Genomic DNA, 20,902 nt, shown 5'->3' on the forward strand with positions numbered 1-20,902 from the left:
TTTGTTTCAATGGAAAATCTTGTGTAAAGATAGTTTTCCTTATTTTCCAGTGTTTGGTAGCTTAAAAAAAGATGAGTCAAAGGAAAACTATTTTTGGTCAACATAAAAAGTATGGCTTATTTTTAGAGATTGTTTTCCATTAATTTTTTTTGGAAAACAACTCTATCTCACATCAAGCTAAATAAGGGAAGTTAGGAGGTTGTTTTTCAACTCATTTAAAGTTGCTACCAAACATTGAAAAATGATATAGTTTTATAGAAAATGCTTTTTAGAAAATAATTCATTTTCTAGATAACATCATTGTTGAAACAAACAGAGCGTAGAGACTATTTTAACACAAGACCAAAAGGTTAGGGACCAAAACGACACAAAATGAAATTATGGACCAAATTGAGATATAACATAAAAGATAAGAACTAACTTTGTAATTTACCCTAGAAAGAAAAACATAATGCTCTCGTTGAGAGTCGAACTCAAGACCTCCCGCTTACTAAACGGGTGCTCTAACCAACTGAGCTACGAGAGCTTCTTAACAATGAATTTTTTCTTAACCAAGAAAATACATTCTCAAAAAAGCAAAAATTGTAGTCATAATTTATTCTCTAATATTGCGAGGGAGGGAACGATTATATCTCATCACCAGAAACACAAAACCAGCTTGAATAGAAAATGGATTTTCTTTTCCAATTTTTGGCTCCACCTTTTCAAGTTCTAAACAATAAAAATTCAAAGAATGTATCGTTCTTTTCCCATGTATACACTTTAATATCAGTTATGCATATGGGGAAAATTTTGAAACAACATAATCAATGCTTGAAATCTCATTGGTATTGGTTAAGCTCTTGTCTTCATGTCGATAAGAGAATAATAATTCTTGTTAACTTCGGGGAGCAATCCAGGATCAACAATAGCAGCCGGACATGAGTGTCCACCCCCTTCACATTACCATTTGATGATGATGAAGGCTCGATTGCTGCAGTAACTTGTTGGGTCGAGGTTCCTTCGTTTGTGACATTGTTTCTTTGTGTTTAAGATGTTCTATTAGTAGTGTTAAATATCATGCTTCCTAATTCTCATCCCTAGCTTCATAGTAATGGTTGTAGTTATAGGTGTGGTACATGTTATGTTCTTTGAGAGAGGACTCCATCTCCGTTGCTGGTCCCATTACCCTTTTTATGGAGAAATACTGCATTTAAAGAAAAAGTTAATAGTAAATAAACCACCACATAAGGATAGCAGAAGATGGAGATAAAATTTAAGAATTAAATAGTTTACAACCTTTTTTTTTTTTTGGTAGAACTTTACTACTAATAAAAACCTCAAACACATTTGTCTAACTAGTAAGCTAACAATTTTACTCTCCTAAAGTAACTTATTAATAATAGTAATGTAAAATAACTTTATGATATCATTCAGATTGGAGCAGGTTGGAAGAAAATTTTTAACCCAACCAGAGTCTCATGGTTGTAAAAATTTTCTTAAAAATTTTCAAACTGCCTCTGAATTATTGACCACCACAAAGGGTCAATTGAAGTTAGTAGTGGTTTCGCCACGGTGGGCTAGGTAGGGTAAAAATAAAAATAACATCCTAAATTATTAACACATACTTGCATAGTCCTCTATTTGTTGCATTAAAAAAAAAATTGCTTAGTCCTATTTGTTCCACTGAAAAACGCTAACAAAATACCAGCTCAATAGCGACTCTATTGCTTAAACATCATCTTTACGTGTCCATGAAGAGCTGTCCTATTTTGTCCTTCATAGTAAATATAAGTACCTCCCATTTTGTCTTTTCCCTTTTACTTAATCCCAAGCAATACATAGAAAACCTGGAAATGGTTGGCTGTTTTACTTGTTTCACTTTTTCAGAAGAAAATAATAATGAAAAGAGCATAAAACCAAGCAAGCAAAAAAAACAAAAAAGTTAGGCTTTACACAAGCAAAATAGTTAAAGAAGTTAAAAAAAGAAAAAGAAAAAAGAAGCATGTTGCTTTTATCTCAATCACATCATACCACCAATCCATATCCAATATCATCCCTACCAAATTATATGAAACGTGATACTGAAATAGAAAAAGATTATATAAAAAATAATAATGATAAACAAAATAAAAAAGAAGAAGAAGATAAAACCCACAAAACAAGTTAAACTTTATTTAATATTTCCCTAGTTTTATTTTCGTCACTACTAGTAGGTACTCTTGGAGACTTGGACCAACCCAGTCCTAGAAATTTCCAAATTGTTGGGAGCCAATTTCACCTAGTAAGCCCACCCCCATCCAAGCCTCTCCAAATAATGTTAGATAAAATTCTGTTAAGTCAAATGACAAATCTCCATCTTGGAACTTGGAAGTTAACAACTAGCATTCTAGGACCAACTGCGATCAAGAACTTGGAAAACCTAATACTTAATACGACTTCGGATTCTAGTCTTTTCCCAGTCACCTTACAAACAAGACTTTTTTAAAAGCCAAAATTAGGCAAGAGATCGATGTAATAATGTGGGAACATATAATACAATAGTGTAAACCAGTGTTGTTAAAAGCGCCGAGCGCACTTAGGCTGCGTTTGGTTTAACGGTAAACCAATTTCAGAAATGATTTTCCCCGTTTGCGTGTGTTTGGTGAGCACAAAAAATTTGGTCAACTGAAATTGTTTTCCAGTTTGACCGTAAAACACCCCTTATACGATGGAATTGGTTTACCGTTCCTATTTTACCTTCAAATCACATTTTCCACGGAAAACAGAGAGAGAGCACGAAGAGAGGGAGACAGAGAACGAAGAGAGGAGAAAGAGAGAAGTGCCGATGAGCTCGCGCCGGCGAGATCAAGCCCCAAGCCCAGACGAGCTTGCGCCGGCGAGATCGAGCCTCAAGCCCAGACCGAGCCCCAAGCCCAGACGAGCTCGCGCCGGCGAGATCGAGCCGCGAGATCGCTAACACGCCGGCGAGCTCGCGTCGGCGAGATCGAGCCGCGAGACCACCGTCCCAAGCCCAAACCCACCTCCGTCGTTACCAATCTGGCCGCCATTACCGATCTCTCTCCCTCAATCTCTCAATCAATCCGAACATTGATCTCTGATTTTGTTGTTGTTGTTGCGGTGGTGTGGGTGGTGGTGTTTTGGTGGTTTTTGTGTTGTGTGGTGTTGGTGTGTGGGTGGAGGTGGATTTTTCTGTGGCTACTGTGTGGGTGTTGTAGATTTTTTTTATATAAAATTTGTTTGGAAGCTGAGAAAATGTGAGAAATCAGTAAAAAATTTGCATTTTCAGAATATTACCAAACACTTGAAAATATTTTCTAAAGTATTTTTTAAAATGCCACCAAACATCTAAAAATATTTTCCTTTCTCGAAAATATTTTCCTTTCCTGAAAATATTTTCCAGAATTGCTTTACTGTCGAAACAAACGCACCCTTAAGCGCAAAGACCTCCTAGAGCCTAGACACAAAGCGCAAGCGCGCGCTTGATCGATGTAAAGCGCACATTTAAAAAAATAATAATAAATTAAAAAAAATTATTAATGATCAATACAACAATCAAGTGAACAATTAATCCTATAAATTACAATAAAATATTTTATATAATTTATATAACATTTATATAATTCTTTTGTGCTTTACAAAATATATACAACCATGATACTTGATGGCCATGATTACAAAACATGGTTGAATCAAAATAGAAGTATAGAACCAAGAAAACAAAGGTTAAAAAGTACTAGAATGTTAAGTAATGTTAATCTTTGTGAGTGTCTGGTTTAGCGTTTGTTTGTGTGATTGTGGTTAAAAGTTCAAAAATATCTAAAGAGATAGGCTTAGGTGTATGGTAGTACACCACACTATTAGTTTTTATATATTAAATCAATGGTTTATATCAAACATATTTATATCTACTGGCTAAAAATCAAATTAGGAATTTTTAAAAAAAAAAAATTTACAAGAAGCTCAAAAAAGCACGCTTTGCGCTTAATAAAAAAGCTCAAAAAAGCGCGCTTTTGTGAGGGCGCTTCGCTTTAAAGGGAAAAAGCCCCAAGGGCTTTGCGCTTAAGCGCGCTTTAAGTACGCTTTTAACAACACTGGTGTAAACACAGTATTGTAACCCTTATCATATATTACAACAAGAAGATGACAAGTTCATCACATGCATTTAAGATTTTGCATTTAAAAGATTACCTAATGAGTGAGACATATCTAGGATTCCATGAACTCGTAAGCCATCTTGATAAACAATCTGGCCACCGGCTTTTTTAATCCTTTCTAACTCCTCTGGTCTCTCCTGCTGCAAGAGAAATTAATTCAAAACACAAAGTAGTCGTGGATTCAACTAGAAAAAGTCGTGCAGCATGATACAATGTAAGAAAGTCCTGAGACCTAATAATCTTTTTGATCAATAATCTTTAACTGTGCAGTTTTCTTAACTAAGAAAACAGTTTGGAAATTCTTTTCCTCTAGTTACTATTAGCTCAATAATTACAAGGATACATAAATCCCCAGGCACATAAGCTCCCTATTACATATTCCTACCCATAATCTACAAAGAGTCAAAGTGTGGGGACCCAAAAGGTCAAATGACCTCTTAGCTAGGGTGAGGGAGGACCAAATCTTGACTAAGTTCTACATTGCCGAGGTAGGGGGAGGGCCTTGGACTCTAATTGGCAAGAGACCTTTTAAAACCTTGAGGAAGGAGGACAATATCTTACCAATGAAAAGTTGTTGCGTGACAATATCTTGCCACGTTGTGTGTAAATTAAAAAATCATTACACACAACTTTGTGCGCACAAGTCATTTCCTTTTTAAAAATAAAAAATTAATATTCAAAACTCTTAGCTGTTATATTGGGGTCACTTTTAAAATTGTTTACCTATAATTACTTGATGCGTGTGAGATAGAAGACTGTTGGAAGCAAGACACCTTAAATATTCCAGCTGACACATTATATGGCTCCTTTATAAACCTAGTTGAGTCAGTGCACGTCACTAGTGAACTCCTAAAAATTTTTGAAGTTGAAAAACGTGAGCCACTAGGAAAAAATTGGGTGCAAATCTGAGTAAAAAATTTAAAAAGAAAAGTAGAAACCCTCACCTTTGGAAGTACAATCCTCCACTTAGTTCCATGATATGTGGTTGGTGAATACAGAGAAAGTGAATACATATCGGAATTGCTGGCCTGCATGTGGTGGCGTGTACTTGAAGAGAGGCTCCATGATCCATAACAGAACTGTGAATTCTGAGGGTAAGCCATGTTTGGTTGGCCCATATTGATCATGTTGGAGGTGGTGGTGGATGGAATGTGTGTGTTCAAGTTCTCCATGATCAGAATGAATGCAAAGAGCAGTGATGCTGGAGTCTGGGGTTGTGGTTGTGATCAGAGGTGTGCGTGTGGCTTATAGAGTGTGGTTGTTTTCCACATTAGGGGAAGTAATTGAGATGCTGCCAGTGGAGAATGAACAAGTGTGGCACAAGTGAGAGACGTGTCAAGAGGTGCAGAGGTGTTCAGAAGGAATGAAGAAAGAGAGACATGGGGAGAGAAGGGCTTGAGTGAGCAATGGGTGTTGCAAGAACACCGTGCAGATGTGCAGCAGCCCCAGCTAATTGATGAATTCAAGGCCCCTTATCAGTGTCCTCTCTCTTGCCCTCAAACCTTGTTCACTCACTTGTGCTTCCTGTCTCCAAGCCAGCATCTCAAGTACTATATATATGGTTGGAGGATTGGGTTCTAATTTTAAAAGTAAGAGAAAAGGTTAGAGCACCTAATTCCACAGATGATTTTCGGTGGAACATGAAACTGGAACCTAGTCTCATTTGTTGTTTAAGTTTAATTTTATATCAAGAAAAAATTTTACTATCATATTTTTTTAAGTTGAAATTAAAATATTTTATTGCAGCATTTTGTAAAGTAAAATACTTGTTGTTGGGGGGGTTTGTGGCGTTTTGTGTGTTGTGAAATGATATACTTTATAGTTTATTACTTTTAAAATTAGGTATACGTAATGTTTGGGATTTGAGTAAAAGGTTGTAATAATGTTTGGAATCTGAGTAAAAAAGAGGTGTCAAAATTGATGAATTTTGTGCTCTAATAATGATTTTCATCTTGGCTAGAACCTGGTGGCCATTCACTCTAGGATATTGCCACCATGATGCCGTCTCTTGCTTGGACCTCACCTCTTTGGCAATACCATGTTGATCATAAAAGCCCTCCTCACGTCCATCCTGCATCAAACAAGATTCTTCATTTAACTCCTTCAAAGTCAAGAAGTATGACTTGGTCTACACAGAAACAAAGGACAACGGTCATATATATTGAAAATAGTCAAATTATATGCATTATAGAAGGTGCTAAAACTAAATTTCATGGCTAATTATAAATTGCGACTATTTTATTTTTGCAAACCCACAAGATAACATGTGCCCTGCAGGAGATCTAACACTGAAATCTCATTATTTGGAAACTTAGAGATGTAGAAATCAAAATGTTCACCGTGGAGAAACTTAGACATGTAGAACCCACTGTGCTCTAATTAGGGAGGAACTTGAATGGGAATTTCAGCAAAAGAGCCAAGTAAATTACATGCTCAGATACTATAATGTCATGTTGAATGTGCTTGTTTAGGTCCTTGATATAACTGTATTGTTTCTATACATGGAGATAGTCCACTAGGAGTCTTTCTTCCTCGGTTATCAGAAAAAGGAGTCTTTCCCCCTTGAAATAGCTTCCAACTCCCAAGTCCCAAATAGGCAAAGTTAAAAAAATAAATAAATAAAAAGAAGAAGAAGAGAGTCTAATCAAGTGCAACACAGGAACAAATAACTTCACTTTGTGCTTCAAGAAATGACCCAATTTATCATTGTCTTGCAACATGCTAGAGAGCATAGCTGTAAGGTCATGTAAAGCTGTCAATTCCCACATACAAATTTCAAATTCAGAATCCACACGTTATCCCCACTAGAAAACTCTGTTCTAGTGGAATGTTATCATATAAATTACAGAATTTACTTAGCAGCCACTGCTATGTCTCATCATTTACCTTGGGCTGCTTATTCACACCTATAGCTATAGCGCTTACAAAAAATGAAATTACTCATAAAAAAATATGATTGATTTTCTGTGGTAGGTTTTCCCTCTAAGATAACATAAATCCTAATGCGTGTTTTAAATATTTTCCAGAAATGTCATACTTTTTCATCTTCCCCATTCGATTCCAAAGATGGTAGAAAACAGAACAATGGACACCAGTAAATTGCCATCAATCAAAGTCAATTCACTAGCATTATAACTCAAAGATTATAGGGTTACCACCTAGTGATTCAAAATACTTTTGAGGAAGAACATGGTTGGCACATATGATCTCAATGTGAAGCATGGACTTAATTTTCCAATATAAATAAATCTATCATGTTATTCATATTTAAGCCATTCAATCAATCATTTCTAGAAATAATAAAGGTACAATTAGTTTCTCTGTTAGATAAATGAGGGAGACAGTGCTAAATTTCAATCTTTTAGAGATATTTTCCTCCCTCACAAAAATTTAATGTTGCTTAATGCAGCATATGCAATTTCTACCACAGAATCAACATAAATACCATAAAAGGTAGAAAATATTTTTGTAGAGATGGCAGAATCATTTTCCTAATTATATTTAAAACAACATCAGCTTTCAACAGAGGTTAATTAGGAACAAAGCCACTAAAGAGAAAGATGAAACACAGTTCACAAGGTTATAAAAGAACTAGTATGAGACAACATATAAGTCCCATGCCAAGCCCTTATGTTAGAATAAAAGACAATGGCAAGAGCCCATAGAATTAAGAGGGCTAAAGGTCATGCCCATTCTGCACTTCACAATCTATTCCTAAGTACACGGTTGGTAATTTATACTTCTGTCCATATATTGCCCACGTATGAAACAAGATTAAGCCAACAATGAAAACCAGAAAAGGAATAAAATGTGTATTGGTGAAATCACCGTTTTACAAACACAAAACATCATCTGTATGCAAAAAAAAGGAAAGGTAATTATAAACCAACCATGATATTGGCTGGGTATACTTTTGCATGACAAATGTCAAGAACAATGGCAATTACGATAATCTATCACAATCATGATCATTAACAATTGTCATTATGCTATAGAAACTTGAAATATGTCATTCCTATTCGGTTCATGAAAACCAAATATTCCATAACAGCATTAGATTTTCAAGGTTACATTTTTCCTTATCTTCATTTTTTCATTTAGAACTTTTATCTCACACAACCACAACACTGCTCATATTATTAAATAATTTTTGATAAACTACATAATAAAAAGCCTTAAAGGTAATAGGAACATGAATTTCACAGGAAATTCAGCTCCACAGGTAAAATTAGAGACACAATCTACTGTTTAAAATGGTTTGAACACATGAGATTAACCAGTGGTCCATATGTTTTTTTTTTTTTTTAAATGATAACATGAGTCCTCTGCACAATATTTAAACATCAGTGGGGAAATCAAACATATAATTTGATGAAAATCAAGAAAGCAACTAAATATGCTGTATGATACTAATTTTTGTAAAATTTTATCAAAAGAAGTGGTATGGTATCATGTAGTTTTGATGTCAAAAACTTACAGTGTAAGGTGGGGATCCTCTCTTTACAGAATCCTGATAAGTAACAGTTTCCATGCGTGTCAATAAGCTACCATAATAAAATCATGTTCTATTATGAAACTTCAATTGTTTCTAGGATCTTCTAAGAAGAAAATAGAATTTGATAACTCTAATGGGAATTGAAAACTTCAAAATTGAGTTGTGATGGATGGATTTCTGAATAGACTCTGCGGCAACTTTACTTTATATAGAGGTGATCCGGAAAGCTGCATGTAACTGAAGGGCTTATGTGATAACACCTGCCCTAGGCCGTTTATATAGCTGTCAATCAGCAAAAATGTAACGCTGCATGTAACGCTAAATCTGTTTGAAACATGGCCAAAATGTTTTGTGTAAAATGACAAAGTAGGTAAGGTGGAATCGATTCTTCACTAATCTCCATTTTCCTCATTTGTTTTATTAATACATGTAAAGATAAAATTAAAACATAATCACCTGCAAAAATGCATATTAACAAGTATATCCTAGTCTTAGAAACCAAATGATGTCTAACCATCCACTTGGCCATCATTGGCTAAAGAAAGATAAACCTTAATTCCTCAACCAGATAGAGAGACAGAGAGATTGCCACTTTTTTAATAATCTTAATGGTTAAGGTAAGGAGTCATATCTTAACCAATGACTCTGGATATGCTAAAAATAATGGAGCATTAAAACGCATCAGTGAAGACATGTATGATCAAGAATGGTAGTATATGAATTAGCATCTCATCAATCTCCATAAACCAGATTCCACAACAACTCTAAGCATCTTAAGTCTATACCATTGGTGCTTTGTCTGAGTTATGACCAGGTCCAACAAACAAAGTACTTAGGGGTGCTTTGAGCAATTTATATCAATATTTAGAAGTGGTTTGTACGTCAGTTAAAAGAACAGGATTTTTAAATTAGGTTCAAAACTAAATTGGAACTAGTGGTTCTTTTTCAAGTCTTCCTGGTTTATAGTTAAACAACAAATTCTAATGCTTTTGTATGCAGGGGGAAAAGAATGGCAAGAACTAATCAATTGCTCTTCAGAAGTAAAATAAAATGGACTAGTGACACCTATGTCCTTTTATAAGGAATTGATTATTTAGTATTTTTTATTTTTGTTACTTGTTTCAAAAGTACAATTCATCATGTGTACTTTTAAAGTTCAGCACTATTATGGAAAAGGATTAATGATGAAGGGTCCAAGGGTTATTAAATTCTAGTTAATGAGTACTTAGGATTTTATTATGGGTTTGCTAGGGCTATCAATCTTGAATCTTGTTTAACTTAAGAATATTAAGAAGATTAATAGTGTTGATATTAAAGAGAACAACAAGAAGATGATAGTAATGTGTTGGTATTTGGTAATGAGGTAGTTGAAGAAGAAGAAAGAAACCTAAGCACATACTTCCTCAAGTAAATATTCAAGCTCACAGACTCGCAGTTTTGATCAGTTCAATGTTATATTCACTTGAGAAAAAATGCATACTCTTTTTTCTGAAAAAATTCATTCAACTCATAATTGTATTCATAATTCATGACAAACCTAAATTCAGAACACAAAACCTGACCAAATGTATATTGGATTTCTCAAAGACTTAGGTGAGTGATAATGCTTGGGGTCAAAGAGGAAGGTACAGGATTTTGGATTTCAAATTAATTGATAAAAGAAAGAACTCATATTCAACTATAAACTATCAACAATGTACTGATGTTGTGCTTTCACTCTTCAACCTGCTATGAGATTAGGCATCAAAGGCTCCGGAATCAATACAGAAAATGAAACCCACTGATACACAGGGATCATACAAAGAATATACTTCTTATGTCATGATAGATTATTTTACAAGCTTTAAGATATAATGCCAACATATAATCTACCACCCCTCCTCCTTTTACAGGCTCTAAGCCAGAAAAAATTAAATCCTGTACTAGTTTAAAGATGATTTTACAGTTAAATTTCAAGATCCTTTACTGGTGTATATTTCCTTGTCACTTTTAAGAAAAGGAAATATGATGATACGTCCCAATCGAACCCAATTACTGCCAAGATATATTTGAAGACTAAAAGAGGCAAAGCCTGATACCTTTTCACAATTGATACCAACTAAAAATGACTATTGCCCTAATGAGGGAACCCTCTGAGTTTAGTTATGTGAGGATTGGGGGCATCACACACTTCTTTAAGTCATCCGGAGAACCAAATAAGACAATGGAGGCTGTGAAAATTTCATAGTTTAATGCTTGCACAAGCCTAACTTCGCAAACAAGCCTCAGGAGTCATCTATTAGTATTTCTACTCACCAGTTCCAGGCATCTGATGAGACACAAACTCAAATCCTATTTGTGTACAGTACAACCCTTTTTCTATTAGTGCCTATAAACTTTTGGGGCCTAATGTTTTTCTTATCGCCTAAAAATTTTTGTGAACATTTGGTCTCAACTGGGCTCATATTTTAGAATGGATTGGACTTGTTAAATGATAGGATACAAATACCATTCCAATCACAGTGGCAAATTGGGTGCATTGTAGAATGCAAATTGTTTCAATCCATAATTTTTTTTTTAAAAAAAAACATCAGATCATCAACTTGAAACCCATAATATAAAGGCCTATGTCAACACCCGATACGGAGACCTGCATGAGTCGATTCTTAAAGAATTAAGCTACTCAGAGTTTTTCAAGAAAACAGCATTTCAAAATTATTGTAGCCCCCATACCCATACTCTATTCCAAGAATAGACTGCATTCTACAATGTGACATTTATCAACTGTGCAAATTAAATGCAATCGAGATCATGTTGATAAGTAAATTCATTTGGCAGTAAAAAAATGGAGGTGTTGACTGCTGAGTCAGTGTTACCTGAAATGATCACAAATAGCAATTAACGTTCGTTAAACCCTTCTCAGTACCAAAAGCAGTGTGGAACTTTGAGAAAGTAGTGCGGGCAGGAAATCATCCCCTGATCTTTGGCATTTTGCTAAACTAAACCGTCGCACTAGCACTACCCATTGAAAGGTTAAACACATGACATCACTGGATAAAAATGTGCAAGGTTTACTTACTGGGAACAGTAAGTAACAATTTGTCATTTGAAATTTGGCGTAAAAGTATTATGAAAATATTATAAATATAACATTTTTTTACCTTTTAAAAATTAGTGTTTAGTGTAAACAAATTAGTGCCAACGTCAAACCGTCTTGACATGAATTATGAGGCAAGTAATTTTGAGTTTACCCAATTGGGATGATGCCAAAATGGGATTAATAATTGGGTTTTCTGTGTCGATGGACTTGATTTGCAATCATCCCAAAGTGACCCGCTTCTTTAATTGCATCATTTAACTCATATAAATAAATTAATTGTTGGCACTTTTGGTGTTTCCATAATAGTTCAAATATTATAAATTATTCTTTATTTATTTTGGCATATTTAGGTCATCTTGTCATGAAAATAAAATTCACTACTACTTGAGAGGTTGTAATACATGGTGATCCAAGCCTTCGGCAAGCCCAAGTTCTGACACTTACAATCTAATGGTTTAATGATAAAACAATATATTTATGTACTGCTGTAAGTAAGAGAGCTTAATTTAATGATAAAACAATATATTTATGTTTATTCCATTTTTTGCCTGTCAATCGGAAAAGTTTGTCATTTATACTATTGTGTTTGTTTCAACAAAAATTGATTTTCAGAAAATATTTTTCTTATTTGTGAGTATTTGCAGTGACTAAAAATGTTGGTCCATCAAAAATTGTTTTCCAATTGACCGTAAAATAAAGGCACTTATGTAGGAAATTGGTTTACATTTTCACTTTCTGCTTCATTCAAAACTTACCAATCAAACCTCTGCCCCTCATTGTAAGCCACCCCACAACACTAACATCCTATCTACGATCACCAACCACCATCGCCACTGCCAAAGTGGGTCACCCCCACCATTGACCATCATTTTTCATTCCATTTTCAAGAACACAACCAAACACTTGAATATATTTTCTTTTTAAAAAAATACTTTCACTTGAAATTATTTTATAAAAGGAAAATATTTTCTGTTGAACCCAACACAACAATATTTTTCTTGTTTTTTTTTTCAGTACATGTTTGGATCGTAAAGATAGCCCATTTTGAGCGGTAAAAATAGCCCATTTAGATGCAGAGTTCCTTTTCATGTATAAACCCATTTATATCAAACAACAACCCAAAGTAATATAAGCCTATATCCTCTAAGATTATGTGAGATAACATAGTTTAGCTAGTTAATTCACTAAAGAACTTAGTTTGATTATACTCGAATCCTACTTTTGATCTTTTTCTCCCCATCTCATGCACTTACTTTCGCCACATTTGAGCTCTGTTATGTCACAGTCTCACACTCTAAGCCAACCAAACCTATTAGTTTATCCATCCAAATGAGGTGATATTAAAAGCATCGGATATATGTATCTACCCTCTTACATGGAGGTAAACCCAACATTTGTATTTGATGCATGATTGATTTTCTCTATACAAATAGTGATTCTCCCATATATCCAAATTTGCCAAGTTTAATCTTTATGTGTGTGTGTGAAAATTCGATCTCTTTTGAATGATGGGTGTGGGGGTCAAAAACACAAAAACTAAAGAACTAGGCTTGGGCTTAAGATCAACAGAACTAATTTTTTAAGAACGGGAGGTAGAAATCCACAATGGGAAGATTAAAAAGACAATTGGAGACAAGTATCACTAAATCAAGACTTTGTACGTATGAAAAGTGTTTTCCCAAGTTACACATAGGAGTTTTAAAGTAAAAATACAAGTTAAGGGGTTGTTTGGATTTGCTTGTTTCCATCACTCATAACTCTATTTCCATCACTCATCATTCAAAAATAGTGGGTCCCACGGAGGCTTGGTCTGTTTGGATGTGTTTTCAGAATTTGTTTCCATCACCCAATTCTCACCAAAGTGAGTAATGAGTAACTGAAAATGGAAACAAGTTTGAGGTGTTTTTAGATACTTCAGTTATGAGTTACATGACAATTTGGTAATTAAATGGAACTTGTGGGACCCAATGTTTGTGTTGTCACATTAAACACCAAAAGCCTTTTCATTTCTCCTTTCTTTTTTCACATTTGCTCCTCTTTTCTTTACACCTGTTGCAGGTTTAGTGCTTCTTTGTTTGTTTGTTTTTTTTTTTTTTTTTACATCTATTGCTTCTTTAGCTGAAACGCCATCTTCCTTTAAATTCACCAAGTTCTCAGTCACCTATTGAGGCTGTGGCCTACCTAGCTTCGATCCAGGTGGTGGTGGAGAGCTATAATTCTCTGGCGGAGGAAGAGCCTTTATCTCATTCATATTCTGCTCCACCACTACCTCCTCATCCTTCACAGCCACTTTCTACCCTTTACTCTCAATGCTCTTTGGCTTGTTTGTCATATCCCTCAAGAACCCTTCAAGAGTTTGGATGATCTATTCCAACCACATTTTTCGTTTTTTTTTTCTTCCTTCAAAGAATGATCTATTCCTAATGGATGCTTGTCATCAAACATGATTGAACTTTTGGCAATTTTTTTTTTTATATTCTATACATATTTGTGTTATGCTTTGATTTGTACCATCTATAAGAACAAAAATAAATATCATTATTTTCGATGAAACCTTTTCCAGAGAAGTTGTTGGGGCATATGTAGCTGAAGTTCTCATCGATTTCTATAAAGCTCAGTCCATGGGCCCCACATAAAGGTGAGTATTTTGAGTTTTGAGAATAAAAACTCTAACCGAGTTGTAGTGCCAAACATGCCAAGGTGTAAATTGGAGATTTTTAAGTGATAAGTGATGAGTTACTGAGTAATGAGTGATGAGTGATGGCATTTGAGTGATGAGTGATAGTGTTTCCACCATCCAAACAAGGCCTAAGACTCTTCTTCCTTTATCTGTCTTGTTTTTCACTCAATTTTTCTGTATCCCCCTTCTTATTGTTCTCCTCTTCCTTTTTATAGTCATTCTTCTCATTGTTATTGATTCCGTTCCGTTCCGGCCGGAACGGCCGGAATTTTTCGTTCCGGTATGCAAACCGGTACCGAGATACTTAACGTTCCACCTCGGGCCAAATTTCGGGCCATTCCGGTCCATTCCGGCCATTCCGGCCAATTCCGGCCAATTCCGGCCGAGATGTGAATTTCGGCCGGTACGTGATTTGGCCTATGGAAAAAAAAAAAAAAAAAAATTTATTATTTGATGGCTAATATTATGTTATAAATTTTGTTGGCTTATTAGTTATTAATTATTATGGGCTTATGTAATGAGTAATGATTTGTATTATTTGAAATTTAGTTATTTATTTATTAGAATTGACAATTTTATGTTTTACAAGAATATATATAATTTAATTTTTAGGAACCCGAAACACCTTAAAACGGTACGCCGAAATCGGCCGGTACCGAAATATTCCATTCCACTAGACAAACCGAAACGGGGTCCGAAACGGTATTAATAACAATGATTCTTCTTCCTCCTCCAGCTGTCTAGCTCTTAGCTGGATTTAGGGGGATACTTGTCCCATCAGCACCCTCTTTAGGGGGGTGTTTCTACTGTTCAGACAAGTATCTTAACATTTAATGTGGCTGACATTAGGTAGGGAGAGCTCATTAATGTAGATGTGACTATTACATTAGGCTTTACGTGTTCTTCTATGTGTTCCCCGAAAAGGGAGATGAAAGGGTGTCCTCAGCTAAGCACCTGATCACTTCTTGATTGAATTATTCTTCTTTGAGAAGATGAATTCCTTGGATTACCTCAGTAGTGGGCCCAAATAGTCTCTTCTCAATAATAGGCTTGGTCATCCCTTATTGGCCCACGGGCCAAGCTCATTCCATAGTTGGGGTTTCTCAAGACTTTCTCTTCGGGTTAAGCTCCTCAGGGCAAATTAGGTCCATTCCCTTACAATGGGTATGTTTAGTTTTTGTTCTTTAAAATATTTAAGAATATCAAACATATTTTCTTGGAAAGATTAGGAAAAGGTTTAGCTCCAACCACAAATAGGAAGATGATATTTGAGACAAATATCATTTTCCTATTGGTCATTGGGGTCAAAATTTGTCCTCCTAATTTTTTTTGTTACATCACTAGCAAAGAATTATGCCATTCAGATAAAATTCGCTAATTCAACCCAAAGTTAAAATAGTAACTTTTCCATTACATCCAAAGAATTTAACAAATTTAAGTTTTAAAACCTCACCGATTGGCAAAATTTCCATAAGCAATAGTTATCCACAAGAGCAGTTATAAAAGTTAACAATTTTACATCTTTGAATAATTTTTTGTTGGATTTGCAATGAAAAATTTTATACTTGCAAAATTTCATGATAATCAATAATTTTTAGCTATCTCATTTTTAAAATATTAAATTTTTTCTTTTTGTATTTTTAAATTACAAATAAAAGTATAAAACATGAGTTTATGGATCAAATACTAAATAAAATTTTATTAATATTAAACTTGGTGGTGTGTTAAGAAAAATGAGAACTTATGATCCATGATGGAATTTTAAATATATATTAATGAAATAATACAAAATGTGTATTATCCAAATGACTGTTATTTTAAAATATTAATATAATAAAAAAATTGTCTTCTAAAAAAAGATTTATTGAGCGGTGTAACATGAATGAAAATTTACACAAAATAAATAGTTATCACATACTTTACATAATTAGTACTACGACCAACAAAAGAGTTTTTTTTTTTTTTTGATACAGGAAAAGAGTATTATTAATATTATTAGAGTACTACAAAAAAGGGAAGAAAAAAAACTTCATATATATGATCCTTGATTTGGGTTTATTAGGGGCATAAATGAATTGAACTTGTCATTAGAATCATAAATGAATTATGCCGTAAATAACAACTTGAATTTACTTAGGAATTTTTTTTATTCTTTTATTTAATAAATAAGTTGAACTCTTTTTTGTCACTCAAAGAGAGGGAATGTGGTTTTAATAAGTCAAATTTAAATATAATAATATGCTTATAGACAAGTTCCTAAATATCTAACTTAATTTAAATAAGGTTGATCATATTTGTATCATGGATAAAGTTTCCAAAGTAATTTAGAGCAATTTCTTTTCAAATGTTCAATTTACTTTATAATGATTTATAAGACTATTCATATATATTATTTAAATATGTTACATGACTTATTAGAAATGTTGAAACTAAAATTATGTAGAAATAGTTTTGGACAAAGTTTAGCTACAAAAATAGTTGTAGCTTAAGGTTATAACCTTACTTAATATCTTTTTATTGGAGGTGAATTTTGATAAATCCACCATTGGATTAAATTTTCTTCTTATATCCTTCATTCTTGCAAAATTTCTAGAAAATTAAAAATCAATAGCTATGCCATCAATAAATTATTTAAATTGTAAGTTTTTGTAATTCAAAATTATGTATAAAATATAAACTTATGGATCATATGGTTAATAAAATCCGATTGACACAAAATTTGACATGTGTACTAAGAGCATAAAGAATATACAATTCAACGGTTAGACTTTCAAAATATATAGTAATGTTTATTTTATTAAGTAAAATTGTAGTTTTAAGCTACAAACAATTTTGTACCTAAACTTTGTCTAATAGTTTTTCCATATTTCAATATACAAATAGTTGGTTGTAAGTGTAAGTGCACAATTGCACCTGGACCCAAAGAAGGTTATAGGCTCAGGCCCAATGAGCCTTAAACAATGAAATTTGTAGAGTGTGGGTTTGAAACCTAGGTTAGAAGTACTGGGAACTTGATAACAGAATAAAAAATTACAAGCACTTGTGATTAATAAACGATAATTGCAAATAGACCTCCTCGGACATGAGCCGATGACTACTTCTGTATTATTTCTCTTTCTTTCTTTAAAGGTTACAATTCTTAATTTCCTTCTTAGTTACCGACCCCCCCTCTCTTTGGCCTTCACCTCCCTTAAATACTTCCTTCCCTGATGCTTTTTGGACAGTGACTAGAAGTTTCAGCCCTACTGTTCAGGGGTCACTTCCCCATTAATGTGGCTAGGGAGGTAGATGCAGAGCCTTTAATGCGGAGGTGGCAGCCTTTGCACTTGATATTTTCTCTAACACTGGTACATCTAGAAAGTTCAGGGTATCCCCTTTTAACCATTAGCCTTTCCAGAGTTATACCTTGACCTTCATAATGAAGTTTTGAGTTCTCTTGGATTTGTCTGCGGAGAAGCTCGTTCTCGGTTGTATCCTCGGATCCTCGGCGTATGGGGCCAATTCATAGAGTTTAATTCTGGAGTAGGTCGACCCTCCATGCTACAGTCCAAAGGCCCATATGCCCACTTAGGTCCTTTTATCCCCCACAGTAAGAATAATGTAGGTAATAATTTTTTTTTTTGTCGGAAATGCACTTTTCGTCCCTACATTTAGAGTTAATTCTCATTTTAGTCCCAAAATTGATTTCATTGCAAATTTCATCCCTAAAAAAAGAAGATCATTTTTAAAATAGTCTCTGCAGTCAACCCAATGACAGAAACCTCCTACGTGGTAGACGAAGTGCCCTGCTTGCTAACATGGCACTGACGTGGCCATTAAGATATTATTAAAAATAATTATTTGGCCTTTTTAAATACCATGTCAGCATTTTAATTTTTTTTAAACAAAGCCACGTTAGAAAATTTATATAAAAAAGAAATTAAATTTTAAAAAACCTTAAATCTAATTTAATTTTAAAAAAAATATTACTTATTATTATTAATTTTCACAAGATCACTACAACTTGTTCTTCCCAATCAAACCCAACAACGAAGAAGTTAAACCCAAATTACAAGAACACAAACCCACAACCAATAACTCAAACCCAGATCACAACAACACAAACGAAAAAAGAAAAAAAAAAAACAGAGATCAAACACAAACACAAACCTAGATCACAAATAGAGATCAAACACAGACCCAAATCACAACAACACAAATGAAAAAAAAAAAAAAAAACAGAGATCAAAAAATTTCTTCATGTTCTTCAACTTGTTCTTCATTTTACAGCTTGTTCTTCCCAAATTAAACCCAGCATCTAAGAACTCAAAACTATCACAAGAACACCAAAGAAAAGAAAAAACAAATTATCATCTCTCACTCTTTCATTGATGAACCCGAGCTCTCCCATTCATTCTCAACAAGAACAACTCTCTCGGTCTCAAGACCCAAACGACATGACCACTCAAAATCAGGATCAACTCTCACGGTCTCAAGACCCAAACAGCATGACCCACAAGGCAAACCCCAGCAAAACCCAGTAAGACCCAAACAAAATGACCAGTCTAAAGAAGAGCGCTGCCACTTCGGTGGTGGAGGTGGACAAGCTAGGGTCGGCGGAGGAGAGAGAGGCAAATCTGACCCACCATGCACCACCAATTTGACCCACCACGCAAAGCCGATTTGACCCAAAGTCACCAAGATTGAGCTTTATTGTGGCCGAGATGGTGGTTGAGACGGAGGCCCAGATCGAGCAATTTGGATTTGCTCTCTTTAAACCACCGCCAGCCCCGTCCTCTGGATCTACTCCAAACTGCAAGCCTCATCTCTCTCTCTCTCTCTCTCTCTCTCTCTCTCTCTCTCTCTCTCTCTCTCTCTCTCTCTCTCTCTCTCTCTCTCTCATGGTTTAAAATGTTCTAATGATAAAAAAAAATGGTTTGCTGATTTTTAAAGTATATACAATTTTGACTAACACACTTAAAAAAAAAAAAAAAAAAGTAAATACACTTACTACTAAAATGGTCTAATGGTATTTTTTTTTTTGAATTTTCTAATTAATTTAATTAGATTAATAAAAAATTGTTTAAAACTAAAAAAAGTAAAATTTATGTTTCTTTTTATTTTTTAAAATTAAAATTAAAATTGAGGAATTAAAATTTTTATGTTTTAATTTTTTATTTATTAAAATACTGACGTGTAATTTAAAAAATGCCAAATAATTTTTTAATAATATTTTAACGGTCACATCAGTGTTTCAGCGCCACATTAGCAAGCAGAGCACTCCTTCTGACACTTAGGAAGTTTTTGTCAGTGGGTTGACAACAGATACCATTTTAAAAATAAATTTTTTTTTTTTGAGATGAAATTTGCAATGAAATTAATTTTGAAATCAAAATAGGAATGGACCTAAAATATAGGGACGAAAAGTGTATTTTCGGTTTTTTTTTTTTTCCTCCATCTTTAATCCTCTGCTGAGAGATAGGATTGTCTATATGAATCCCTAGATTTTAACTTAAGGATAGAACATGTGTTGACTAGATAATAAGCTTAACAACAAGATTTGAGACGTGGCATCAATCAACCTTACGTGTCAACTCCATAGACTGCCACCATCCACTCCATGAATACCTTATAAACATGCAGTTCCTGAAAGCGGTGAAACTCAAAACAGAGAAGAAGAACACAACACACACACAAACACACATTTGATACACACACGAACAGAGAAGGTAACCACTAACCAGGGCAGCTATGTCCTTGACAAGAAACGCTATCTTCAACCTCTCAAAGGCTTTCCCTAGCTTCCCTTCACTCTCTCCAAGATCTTCCCGCAAGGTCTCAAGGGTCTGCTTCTCCTACGCCTCAAGCTATTCCGAGGTATAAAACTAAAACACACCCTTTGACAGTAATTCTTTTAGCCCAACATAAAGAAAACTTTTCTGATGAATTCATTGCTTTGTCTTTTTTTGGAATTTCAGGGCCGAAATAGCCGTGAAGGATCGAGAGACTCGAAGCACAGGCACAGGGAGGTGCCGGTGACCGAACCAGGGGACCAAGATGTCAACTATGAAGCAAAAGAGGCCGTGGAGAGGACCAAAGAGCGTGCACAGGAAATGAAAGAGAAAGCAAAGGAGAAGACCAAGGAAGGAACATACAAAGCAGCAGAGACAGCACAGAGCGATAAAGAGAAAGCAAAAGAGTATGCCTACGATGACAAGGAGAAAACCAAAGACATGGCCGGATCAGTGGCCGACACAGCGGAACATGTGAAAGGAAGGGCCAAAGAGAATGTTCATGGTGTGAAAGAGAAGAGTGAGGCTGTAGCGGGGTCAGTGGCTCGTAAAGCTAAAGAGGGGACGTATAAGGCGACGGAGACAATGCAGAATATTGGGGAGAAAGCGAAGCAGACGGTGAAGGGAGCTTGGGACGCGGCGAAAGAGACTACGCAGAAGATCAAGGAGACTGTGGTTGGGAAGGAGGATGAGGATGTTGTGGAGTTGAGGAGACGTGCTGGCAATCCTAATAAAAAATAG

At 34.7% G+C, this 20,902-nt stretch overlaps 1 protein-coding gene and 1 non-coding gene across 2 annotated transcripts; one reads left to right on the forward strand and one right to left on the reverse strand.

Moving 5' to 3' along the window:
- Positions 1-452: 452 nt before the first annotated feature.
- TRNAT-AGU (transfer RNA threonine (anticodon AGU)) lies at positions 453-526 on the reverse strand. Its single transcript has one exon. It is a non-coding gene; the product is annotated as a tRNA-Thr (tRNA).
- An 18,300-nt stretch (positions 527-18,826) lies between these two features.
- LOC142635189 (uncharacterized) lies at positions 18,827-20,902 on the forward strand. Its single transcript, XM_075809390.1, has 3 exons — positions 18,827-18,909; positions 20,114-20,246; positions 20,348-20,902. Exons 1-3 carry the CDS (start codon positions 18,827-18,829, stop codon positions 20,900-20,902), a joined length of 771 nt encoding a protein of 256 aa, XP_075665505.1.

The sequence above is a fragment of the Castanea sativa genome, chromosome 5 (genome assembly GCF_040712315.1).
Source record: "Castanea sativa cultivar Marrone di Chiusa Pesio chromosome 5, ASM4071231v1".
NCBI classification, from domain to species: domain Eukaryota; kingdom Viridiplantae; phylum Streptophyta; class Magnoliopsida; order Fagales; family Fagaceae; genus Castanea; species Castanea sativa.

Bases quoted from the DNA above. Each gene is read 5' to 3' on its own strand.
- LOC142635189 (XM_075809390.1), top strand. From the start codon at position 18,827: ATGACCACTCAAAATCAGGATCAACTCTCACGGTCTCAAGACCCAAAC. The intron at 18,910-20,113 runs GTAAGACCCAAA...ACCACTAACCAG, and splicing joins GCAAACCCCAGCAAAACCCA to GGCAGCTATGTCCTTGACAA. The intron at 20,247-20,347 runs GTATAAAACTAA...TTGGAATTTCAG, and splicing joins ACGCCTCAAGCTATTCCGAG to GGCCGAAATAGCCGTGAAGG.